The 12,413-nt window shown below is 38.7% G+C and overlaps 1 protein-coding gene across 2 annotated transcripts; it reads left to right on the forward strand.

Moving 5' to 3' along the window:
• The first annotated feature begins 312 nt into the window (after positions 1-312).
• Positions 313-8,319, forward strand: LOC149842785 (cyclin-dependent kinase B1-1). 2 transcript variants are annotated; one of them, XM_090001576.1, is made up of 8 exons: positions 313-509; positions 616-760; positions 1,514-1,575; positions 1,674-1,785; positions 1,916-2,009; positions 7,136-7,205; positions 7,847-7,985; positions 8,127-8,319. In XM_090001576.1, exons 1-8 carry the CDS (start codon positions 313-315, stop codon positions 8,217-8,219), a joined length of 912 nt encoding a protein of 303 aa, XP_089857702.1. In that variant the 3' UTR covers positions 8,220-8,319. The 2 variants fall into 2 exon arrangements, with proteins under 2 accessions (XP_089857702.1, XP_089857703.1); XM_090001577.1 differs by having other exon boundaries at positions 313-441; positions 698-760.
• Positions 8,320-12,413: the final 4,094 nt, after the last annotated feature.

Below are 12,413 nucleotides of genomic sequence, written 5' to 3' on the forward strand. Positions count from 1 at the left end.
TCTTGGGGAAACGGTTGGCTATAGAGCGAGAGTGGGCGATGAGGACGATGCACATAAAAAAAATCTTTTCTGGCCAATCAGAAATGGGCGCGTGGCAAGGAGTGAAAAATAAAAATAGCCGTTTGGAACCCACCGACCAATCCACGTGACTTTCCCGTTTCAAAATTTGAATTGCGCAATTAGTGCAGGGCTTTACTTTACAAAAGCCCCGAAGCGGAGAACCTGCTGTACTGTAACCCTCCCCCTCCCCCGTTCCAAATAGTGTCCTCACTTTCTTCTTCTTCTTCTTCTTCTTGGTTTCGAGGTGTGCCCATGGAGAAATACGAGAAGCTGGAGAAGGTGGGCGAGGGAACGTATGGCAAAGTGTACAAGGCTCGGGACAAAATTACGGGCCAATTGGTCGCTCTCAAGAAAACCAGACTTGAAATGGACGAAGAGGGCGTTCCCCCCACTGCCCTTCGCGAGATCTCGCTCCTCCAGATGCTCTCCCAAAGCATCTACGTTGTCCGGTATCTCCTGGACCGACCGACTCAAACCCCCCTCCCCTGTCTCCCCATTCTTCTTCTTCTTCATCTTATTGCTCCTGTAATCAGTTTCTTTTTCTTGATCTGTCAGGTTGCTCTGCGTGGAGCACATTGAAAAGAACGGGAAGCCGCTTCTTTATTTGGTGTTTGAGTATTTGGATACGGACCTCAAGAAATTCATCGACTCGCATCGACGTGGACCAAACCCCAGGCCTCTCGATCCTGCTGTCATCCAGGTGCTCACCTTCTTTCCCCATTTCTCCAATCCGAAATTGGACCATGGGGTCCATTGGCTTCTTTCAATCTTTTCTTCCATTGATGATTTCCACTTTCTTTATTTCAACCATTATTTTTGGAGAAAATGACGGACTTAACTGTAGCGATGACCAACTAGCCAAACCATTTCTTTCGATTGGTATTCTGGTAACAACGAAATCGTTAAACTCAATTGGTTATTATATCCATCTCGTGCACTTGGGAGGACGGTCGATCTGGAAAAGTAGTTACTTTTCTCTCAAATTCACAATTCAAGTGTTACACATACCCACAAGTTTTATAAAGTTTAGCTTGCCTGTGGAAGGGCTCGCTGAAAAATGGGACGAAGAGAAAACATTAGGGTCTTTGTGTTTCTTGTGGATGTGTGCTTTATGCCTGTTTACCAAGTATTATTACAGGATCATAGCATAAATACAGAACAGCAGAATTTGATAGAAACTTTTGATTTTCATCCATTATCTGTTTTAGCACCATACTCAAATTGTTTTATTTCCTTTTTCTCTCATCTCATTTCTTTGGACATTTCTGTTTGCTTTTCGGGTGAAAAATCCTTGAGAGGCATCACACATTTCTTTGATTGAGCTGTATATCGTTTTATATGGTAAAACCTGCGTGTTCACCTCTGTTCTTTGATCTTGGAAACTGGTTGTTTTTTGTAGTTTATTCTTGAGTCATAAAACTCTTGGACTGTTTTTTTTCCAACAAATTTACAGAGCTTTATGTACCAATTGTGCAAAGGAGTAGCACATTGTCATGGCCATGGCGTCCTTCACAGGTTTTTCCCCTGATCATGTGCTTTTTGAGTTTGGGTTCTCTTAAGGCCTCAAATTATATAACGCCTCTGGCTCAACTTATCCATACTGTTTCTGACAGGGATTTAAAGCCTCAGAACCTTTTGGTGGACAAAGAAAAAGGCATATTAAAAATAGCAGATCTTGGTCTCGGCAGAGCTTTTACTGTGCCTCTTAAGAGTTATACGCATGAGGTGTGTCTTCAGTTCTCCTTTTGTATCCGTCATGCCAAATGGAGTGTTTCAAACCATGATGCAAAGTACTCTACAAAGGATATAGTCTTTCAGCTTCAGCTTTTCTAACAGTTGGAAATTTCTATTTCAGATTGTCACCCTTTGGTATCGAGCTCCAGAGGTGTTGCTAGGATCTACCCACTATTCAACAGGAGTTGACATGTGGTCTGTTGGTTGCATATTTGGTATAGCTTTTTGGTCCCTTAGGTTGGATAAATTTTCTTTATATATATTTTTCACATGAACACATGTCAAAGTTGCTGAATGCTCCAGTTATTTCACTTTTGCAATTGTATTGATTTCATTTGTTGTGGTATTCTTGTTCAAACTTATGGTTTAGCATAATCTTTTAGCAAAAAGGTCAACCTTTCTAGTTGTCTTTTATGTTATCAGAAAATATTTTAACTAAAGTTTTTGTGATTTGGTTTGTGTTTTGTACTTTGTTGTATCTAGGTTCTCATGGTTTTGTCCTACGCCCATAAGGTATTGCTAAATCTTCTTGTTTTACCACAAATGATCCTTTTTTTGTAGCTTATATAAACCATTTTAATCTGATCATATTTCTGCTTGCAAGTTACCTATTCTAGTTCCTGCTAGCTCGTTTAAGAGCAACAACAACAACAACTACGCCTTCATCCCAAAACAATTGGGGTCGCTGATATGAACCAACAAAGAAAATCATTCTGGGTCTTCCACATGAATCCTTCTCCTCCATTCATTTCTATCCAATGCCATGTCCTCGGTGAGGTTCAAAGCATTCATATCATTTCCTATCACCTCCATCCATGTCTTCCTAGGCCTACCCCGACCTCTTTTAACTAATATATTTTCCCATTTCTCCATCCTTCTAACTGGAGCATCATTAGGCCTTCGTCGAATATGTCCAAACCACCATAAACGATTTTCTCTCATCTTATTTTCAATGGGTGCAACGCCTACCTTCTTACGTATCTCCTCGTTCCGAATCTTATCTTTTATTGTATTTCCACACATCCATCTCAGCATACGCATCTCAGCTACACTCATTTTTTGAATATGATGTCTCTTGGCAGCCCAACATTCCGTACCATATAGTAAAGCGGGCCTAATAGTCGTCCTATAAAACTTTCCCTTCAACCGCAATGACATTCTATGATCGCACAACAGCCCAGTTGCACTCTTCCATTTCATCCACCCAACCTTTATCCTATGATTTACATCTCCATCAATTTCTCCATACTTTTGAATGATAGATCCCAAGTATTTGAAAGAATCATCCACCGGTATTTCTTTCTCACCAAGCTTCACTACACTCCCATCTCTATTTCGTTGCTTACTAAATCGACATTCCATGTATTCTGTCTTACTCTTACTCAACTTAAAACCTCTTGCTTCCAATGTCTGTCTCCATAATTCTAGCTTAGCATTAACCCCGACTCTAGACTCATCAATCAAAACAATATCATCAGCAAACAACATGCACCACGACACATTTTCTTGAATTGATCTCGTAAGCTTATCCATCACTATAGCAAATAGGAAAGGGCTTAAAGCAGATCCTTGATGTAACCCAACCGTTATAGGAAAATTGGTTGTCACCCCTCCACAAGTGCGGACATTGGTTACTACTCCTTCATACATATCTTTAATTATACTAATGTACCTGAGAGAAACACCTTTCTTCATCATTGTCCACCAGAGAACGTCCCTAGGTACTCTATCGTAAGCCTTCTCCAAATCAATAAAAACCATATGCAAATCTTTGTTCCTCTCTCTATTTCTCTTAATAAGTTGTCTAAGAAGATGTATAGCTTCCATAGTAGATCTTTCAGGCCTAAAACCAAATTGATTCTTCGATATCATGACAACCTTCCTCAACTTAGACTCAATCACCCTCTCCTAAAGTTTCATAGTATGACTCATGAGTTTTATACCACGATAGTTTGTGCAATCTTATATATCACCCTTATTCTTATATAGAGGCACCAAAGTACTCTTCCTCCACTCATTAGGCATCTTATTTGTCCGCCAAATCTTGTTAAAAAGATTTGTCAACCATTCTAAACCTTTCTCTCCCAAGCATTTCCAAGCCTCAATAGGTATACCATCTGGGCCAACTGCCCTTCTTGATTTCATTTTCTTCAAAGCCTCTGCAATTTCTTTCTTTTGAATCTTGCGCATGAAGTCACGATTCATCTCATGAAAAGGAATGGAAAAGTCTCCAAGATCCTGAGCATGACTTTCATTAAATAGCTTATCAAAATAATCTTTCCATCTCTCCTTAATCATCTTTGACTAAAACCCTTTGCGTTTCATCTTTGATACATCTAACCATACCCAGATCCCTCGATTTCCTATCTCTCATTTTTGCAATCCTATAAATATCCTTCTCCAGGCGGGATAGGGGTTGTAGTTCTTTTTACTTCTAGAGGCATAATGACAGATCGAGAAGCTCGACTAGAAGGAATTGGAGGAGAAATTTTGTTTTATATATGGTGAGGTGATCCATCTGGTATATGAATTTGATACATAACTTCCTATTTATGAAAAAGAGAGTAGAGGCGGGTTGTCTAATATCACTCCTCCTCCATTAGTTGATACTTCAAGGAGGTTACCTGTCCTCTTTGGTATCCAACTTGTCATAAATCTCCTTGTATACCTTATCCCTCGCGTTCCGAACTACTTTTTTAGCTTCCTTCTTTGCTATCATATACTTCTCCAAATTCACATTATCACGACTTTTACTTAGATTTCTATAACACTCTCTTTTAACCTTAATAGCTAATTTGACATCCTCGTTCCACCACGATGTATCCTTACCTAGCGGTGCACCGCCTTTAGACTCACCCAATACCTCCTTAGCCACCTTTCTCATGCCACCCGCTATCTTATTCCACATAGATTCTGAATCCTCCTCGAGACACCAATCAACTTCCTTAACTACCCGCTCTACAAACATTCCTTGTTTAGCTCCTTTCAGTGCCCACCACTTAATTTTAGGATCTATCCCTTTTGCGGCATTGTCTAATTCTAAGATCTAAAATTAAGACTCTATGTTGTGTAGCTACACTTTCTCCCGGTATAACCTTACAATCGATGCAACAACCCCTATCTCTCTTTCTAAGTAGGAAAAAATCTATCTGACTCGTATTAACCCCACTTTTAAATGTTACTAGGTGAGACTCCCTCTTCCTAAACCAAGTGTTTGCTAAGATCATATCATAGGACAAACCAAAATCTAAAATCCTTTCTCCACTATCATTTCTTTCTCCTATACCATAGCCTCCATGGATACTCTCAAATCCATCCCTACTAATGCCTACATGCCCATTAAGGTCACCGCCGATGAAAAGCCTTTCTCCATAAGATATCCCTTGTACTACTCCATCTAAATCTTCCCAAAATTGACGCTTAGTGGAATCATCTAAACCTACTTGAGGTGCATAAACATTAATAATATTAATAATATCCGTACCTAATACTAATTTAATAAGTAAAATTCTATCACCCTTCCTACGGACCTCAACTACATTATGTATAAACTGACGACTCATAACAATCCCTACTCCATTCCTATTCCTATTTATTCCTGTATACCAAATCTTATATCCCCAAGGTTCTATCACTTTTGCTTTCTCACCTACCCATTTGGTCTCTTGTAGACATAAAATATCAATCTTTCTCCTACACATAACATCTACTAACTCTACCAACTTACCAGTTAAAGACCCTATGTTCCAAGTGGCTAACCTAATTTTATGGTCTTGGACCAACTTCTTTACCCCCACCCGTCCAACAAAGTGAGGGAACCCTTGCCTATTTGACACCACACCCGGGCACCGGTGTGACGCGTCGCTTCCGGGCGACGACCTAGCAACCCTTGCCCATTTATCACTGCCTCCGGGCCTATAGAGTACAACGCGTCGCTCAGTAGGGAACGCCCCAACGAAATTCTCATATTGGTTCATATTCATAGGGTATGACTAAGTTTTTATGTTGGCTGTCATAGGCCTACCGCAACCCTCCTCCTTTATCCGGGCTTGGGACCGGCAGTGTATAACTAAACAGTTATACACAGGCGGAGTTCGTTTAAGAGCAAATGAACCTAAAAATATTTATTGCAAAACCAAAAAAAAAGATAGATTAGAACCAAAATCTGGCCTCCCCGATGAATATATTGTTCTGATGTTAGTGTGGTATCCGTCATTCTAAGTAGTATAGGTTTCAGTTCTCAAAATCTGTGTTGCTTATGCATTATCAGTAACAGTTGCTCACCTATTCTAGTTCCTGCTAGCTCGTTTAAGAGCAAATGAACCTAAAAATGTTTATTGCAAAACAAAAAAAAAATCATAGATTAGAACCAAAATCTGGCCTCCCTGATGAATATATTGTTCTGGTGTAGTGTGGTATATCCGTCATTCTAAGTAGTATAGGCTTCAGTTCTCAAAATCTGTTTTGCTTATGCATTATCAGTAACAGTTGCTCTCATAGTTTCACAAATTTATAATGACCTGCCCCAATCATATTAGTTGTCAACTGCTAATTTCTGTCTCTCTGTGTCTTTGATTTGAGGCTCTTGATTCTCCCTAAATCAATCTGATTTCAATGGGATCATGACCTTCAAACCCAATCTGAGTACTGGATGTGCTCATGTGGGCATGCGACCCCCAATTTGTACTCAAATATATTGGATTATGAGGAAGCATATATGGTGAATCAATTCAAATGTTAAACTTTCAGATACGCTAGAATTATCAAGGAATGATGATGCACCTAAAAATATGGTATATTTAGCATGGTATATCCGTCATTCTAAGTAGTATAGGCTTCAGTTCTCAAAATCTGTTTTGCTTATGCATTATCAGTAACAGTTGCTCACATAGTTTCACAAATTTATAATGACCTGCCCCAATCATATTAGTTGTCAACTGCTAATTTCTGTCTCTCTGTGTCTTTGATTTGAGGCTCTTGATTCTCCCTAAATCAATCTGATTTCAATGGGACCATGACCTTCAAACCCAATCTGAGTACTGGATGTGCTCATGTGGGCATGTGACCCCCAATTTGTACTCAAATATATTGGATTATGAGGAAAGCATATATGGTGAATCAATTCAAATGTTAAACTTTCAGATATGCTAGAATTATCAAGGAATGATGATGCACCTAAAAATATGGTATATTTAGCATCTTATCTATTCTAAATGCTATTTGTCAAATAAGATTTTTACTTTATTCTTCTGTTTTGCCATTTTTATTTAATTGTAGTGTTAATTTTCTCTAGATTTTATTCATATATTATTATGTTCAAACCCGTTTTTGCATTATGCAGCTGAAATGGCTAGGAGGCATGCTCTGTTCCCTGGAGATTCTGAGTTGCAGCAATTGCTTCACATCTTCAGGTATACCAACCACAAACGTGTGTGACACATGTTCTGTAGCTTCTCTCACTATCATGGTTTTTCTTTTAGTGTGGCATTTCAGTAGTCTACCCTCCTGTTTCCTATATTTCTCCAATGCGTCTGACAATCCCTGGAATGATAAACAAATTTTGGTCTCATCTTTTTGAAGGAAATGGTCATAGTTAAGTATCCTTGTATGGTTAAAGATGGAGAACTCCATATCAGTCTCAGCAAATCTTTGTTGTTGCGTATATGTGGCTTAATTCACTGTATCCCTCGTTTTAGAGGCCAATGTCACTGAAAATTTTCATGACATAATCTAGGTCTTGCAGGAATAGAGGTCATCGCATCACAATCTTCTTGGTTTCTACTACTCATGTTGATCCTTGGCCTAGCCAAAAGAAAAAAAAATGTTGATCCCTGTAGGTTATGTGTAAAAGCCTTTTGGAAACTCTATCCACCTCCTATGACAACATTAACATTTTTCTGCTTCTATTCTTCCATTCAGTTTGAAACTTGGGCTTTTCTATTTTTCATGTAATTCAGTCTGCTTTTATTCAATTGCAGATTGGTAAGTGCTCTAAATAATTCATCAGCAGATTGACATATTTCTAAGCCAATATTATTGTTTTGTGTGGCAGATTGCTTGGAACACCCACTGAGGAGCAGTGGCCAGGAGTAAGCTCCTTGAGAGACTGGCATGAATATCCTCAATGGAAGCCTCAAAATTTAGCTCGAGCGGTTCCATCTTTGGATCCTCAGGGTGTCGATCTCTTGTCGGTGAGTCATATATATATATATATAATAATGATCTTGTGTGACAATTTTTTTTCAAAGTTGATGTCCTTCGAACTATTTGAATAGAAAATGTTTCAAATTTCTGTCCCATAACGGGTTGTCTTTTGTGTATTATTTGAACAGAAAATGCTTCAATACGATCCGTCGAATAGAATTTCAGCAAAGGCAGCTCTGGATCATCCTTACTTCGACAGCCTTGACAAGTCGCAGTTCTGAGAACTCGTACTTGAGCCTTCCTCTTTTTTTGTTCACGATTTGTGAAATCTCAGTATCATTCGTTCTCATGTCAAGCGGCAATTTTTGTTGCCTTCCAGAAGCTTGGGAGATGCTTTAACTGTTTCTGTGGTGAAATCTTCTTTGGACGAGATGTCATTTTCTTGTTATTCTCTAGTTTAAACCGTAATAATCAACAATTTTTTTGGAACGATAAAGTGCCGGGATTTCTATCATTTTATGTCCATTAACCAGAAATTGCAGTTTTACGTGGTGTTTTTCTTTATTTTGCTGAAGAGATGTTGCTAACATCGTCACTTGCATTGTTCGTATAGATGCGTCCTTACTTTTGGCCTTGCCTGTGGCTGTGGCAGAAAACAAGAAACAGAACACTCTTTTGGCCTTGCTGGTCGTGCCATAAAGGAAGAAATGTTAGGGACATTTTCCATTGTTTCGGGTTAGATCATAAAAACCATCTCCATCACTTCATGTGTTGCCAAAATTTGGTGTTGAGGGATGGAGTTGCCAAAAACATAATGCATTCAGAATATTTATGTTCACTAGAGCATTTAGACTGCGGATTTTGTGATGAAGAAAGCCATATTCACATTGAGAAAAGGCAAGCAGCAGAAAACATACCTTACGTAGAATCACATGTCAATAGTCTAGAAACAGAAATCATTTCTTCAAGCAAATCTATGTATATGATAAAATCCAGGAGAACCTGCCAACATTCCGGCATCACCCGAATACACACGCCTGAAGTGTTGCCAAAATGTGGTGTTGGATTGGGAAATGCCAACACCTTTTCGAAAGCCAGTGTTTTGACACCATCACTACTCCCAAGCAGGAACTGGAGGAAACTGCAACACACCTCTGATCTGCAGGGCTCTCTCACACGGAGCCTAAATTTTAACGTCTGGACCCTGTGTGCATAATGCTTTATAAGTATCATCAATTGGATCTTGAGTTTGAAACATTTCTTGAAAACGATACAAAGAGAGATGTTGTAACCAGTGCGACAAATATCGCGAGATTTATGATAATCTCGCGATAATATCGTGAGAAATTGCCAGAAAGTTTTAAACGGCAATTTCTCGCGAGATTTATGAAAAAACATAAATATCGTGAATTAAACACGATATTTACGTTTTAAATGGCTATTTATCACGAAAAACATGTATTTTTATTTTTAAATATTTTTATCAATATTTTCTTATAAAAAATAAATTGTATATTTTTTAATTTATTTTTTTATTGTCGAGATTTTGCCGAAAAAAATGTGAGATTTATGAAAAATTTTCAATTTCTCGCAAGTTTTTAAAAAACGAGAATTTACCGTTTAAAACGTTTGTCACTATGATTGTAATGTTGCTGCCCTCTTGGGGCAGTTAAGAGAAGAGTTAGAATGCTACCCATTGAAATGGAAAGTGGGGAGAGGGAGGAGGGAAACGTCTCCCCCGATAAAAGGAGTTTTTTGGCAAACCCTGAGAGTGAGTGAGTGAGAAAGAGAAAGAGAGAGAGAGAGGAGGCCTAGCGACAGCGAGAGATGCCACCGTCGGCCAGGTAAGTCCTTGTTCCCTTCCCCATTTTCATTAAAAAAAAAAGAGGACGTCGGCAACCGCGCGATTACCAGCGAAGTAGGAGCAAGGAGGACCTTGCCACTGCCACTTATATGGGTGGTGAAAACAAAGAGGTTCCCTTTATTGCTGGTGACGAAAATAAGGGGAAACAAAGGGCAGGCAACCGTTGACAATCAGCGATTGCCGACAGTGCCACCTCGTTCACAGTGGACTACAGCAGTCGTGGACAACTCTGAGGTTGCACCGACAACTGTGAGCTTGCCAGAGGCAGCTGCACAACGGAGAAGAGGGAGACACTCTTTGTCTCTACCTCGTGGGGCAGCGAGACTCGGTCTGCACATAATGGTAGACCGAGCCGGGTCAGTGAATCACTAGGATGACTCAGCGTGGGCGTGTCCAGACTGAGTCAACAAAAAAAATAAAGAAATTAACGTGACAGACTGAGTCGGGCCTGTAGAATGACAAACCGAGTCGGGTCTGAGTGGTGTAGACATACCGTCTCGATCTAAACATACCGACTCAGGTATGCTAGGTTTTGACAGACCGACTCGGTCTGAACAGACCTAGTCAGATCTGATTATATTAGACAAGACCAACATAGTTTAAATAGATCGAGTCAAGCCTATTTTCTTAGCAAACCAGCTCGATCTGGACAGACCGAGCCGAACACATAGTTTAAGCAGACTGACTTGGTCTGGACAGAGCGAGTCAGGACTGTTTTCAGCAGACCGATGCGATCCAGACTGAGTTGGCTGAGTTTAATATATATATATATATATATATATATATATATATATATATATATATATATATATATATATATATATATATATATATATATATATATATATGCGTAAGTGAAATTGGACAGGTACATAGAGCGGATTGAAAATCGAGATGGCGAAGACCTCAATTTTCTCAATATGACTCAGATCCGAGTTTGGATCCAAACTCAAATTGGATTTTGTGTACCTAAAGTGGATCCAAAACTAGTTGGATCCAGTTGGGTTTAGTCCAAATCCAAGTCTTTTCCAACGTTGACGCCATATGGTTTGGATCGGGTATATCAAATCCAAGTTTCAGTCATAGCTATAGTTGAAACTTAAAATGATCTGCCTTGGAATAATAGTGAATCTGGATCCAGAATTTAATTAAAAGATCCAGTTAAACTAAACCTAAACTATAACGAATGCAAATTAGGTATGGTGTAAAGACAAAACAAATCGAAAAAAGTTATAGAAACCCAGGGGTGGTCGAAGAGTAAAAAGATCATTTTGCCCTCAATATGCTCAAATAGTGAACGAGGTATAGCTTTGCACACCAATGTCGGATTCAAATAATTTTTGGATCTTTGGATTCTTCTCTTTGAGTAGGATCCATTAGTAGGGGATGTGATGACAAACTCTGAAAGAATGGAGTCAGAGTTTGGCATTAAAGCTTAAAGGTATTTTTATAATTTTTTATAAAGACGAGACTTTAAATGATGATACATGATATTCGTCTATTTCAGATCAGAACTTGCGAGAAGACTAAGATTATTCCTTAGAATTAAAATTTAAGTGTTCCAGGTAAGTAAACATTTGCAAATTTTTTCTTAGTTAAATAAAATATATGCTAGTTGGTTTAGGCATCTTTCGATATGATTCCATGAGTTTTAAGTATGCTAGTTTTATTTTATTTTGAATAGAACAATTGTTTAAAATACTTAGGAATCAATAATCTTTATATTCTGTATGATGCTTAAATGAGATGATATATGCTTCTTGCTTTATGGCATGATTTAAATTATGAATGTGTCATGTGTAGAGATAATCATGATATTACTGCATGTAAAAGATTGATATATAATTTTGAGAAATGAGTGTAGAGTTTCAGAGTTTCAGAGTTTCGGGACAGGATCTATCCAACGAATGTCATGCTTATGCCTTAAAAGGGGCATTATAAGTATCGTAACTTAATAAGTGGACTCTATGGTGGGTCGTTATCCCTAAATATATGACATGTGAATACGTGTTAAAAGTGGTTAGTGGACATATATAGATGTTTGTATAAGACACTAACTTTAAGAAATGAAAGTTGAAAGAATAATGTGCATAGGATAACAACACAGAGTGTGATAAAGAACTCTACTAGGTGAGGCATGGTCTAAGATATTGTTGGAGGTATATATCTCGTGTGTACCTTGGGATTTGCTCAAAAATTCCTAAGTGACCCTTAGAGGTTAAAACATTTTCCACTAGACACATGTAGGATGCAGCATGAACCATAAAACCTTGGGAGCAGGTATACCTTCTTGACACCTTGAAGGCAGGTGTAGCTCTTTGAGTACCTTGAGGGCAAGTATAGTCACCCTAGTTCTTCGGCTAGCTACTGATGAGCACTTTGTAGCTCCCAGCTTACAACTGACGATCAGCTGCAACACTTGTGCCTATAGTCTGGGTCGATTTGAACTATGTTATTATGAGTGGTTCATATGTCTGGCGAACACTGTAGACTTTGAGTTGTCTACATGGGTTGCTACGCCCAAGGAGGCTATTTTCGGAATAGCTGATTAGAGTAAAATATAAATGTCGACTTTGACAATGATAATATAGAGAACGGTAAAGAGGTAAAA

Source organism: Nuphar pumila, chromosome 3, assembly GCF_984573655.1.
Source record: "Nuphar pumila chromosome 3, dmNupPumi1.hap1.1, whole genome shotgun sequence".
Classification (NCBI taxonomy): Eukaryota; Viridiplantae; Streptophyta; class Magnoliopsida; order Nymphaeales; family Nymphaeaceae; genus Nuphar; species Nuphar pumila.

What these genes read in the sequence shown, in the direction of transcription:
- LOC149842785 (XM_090001576.1), top strand. Translation starts at nt 313, where the DNA reads ATGGAGAAATACGAGAAGCTGGAGAAGGTGGGCGAGGGAACGTATGGC. An exon ending in CAAAGCATCTACGTTGTCCG is followed by an intron (nt 510 to 615) that starts GTATCTCCTGGA and finishes TTGATCTGTCAG; the next exon opens with GTTGCTCTGCGTGGAGCACA. An exon ending in CAATTGCTTCACATCTTCAG is followed by an intron (nt 7,206 to 7,846) that starts GTATACCAACCA and finishes TTTGTGTGGCAG; the next exon opens with ATTGCTTGGAACACCCACTG.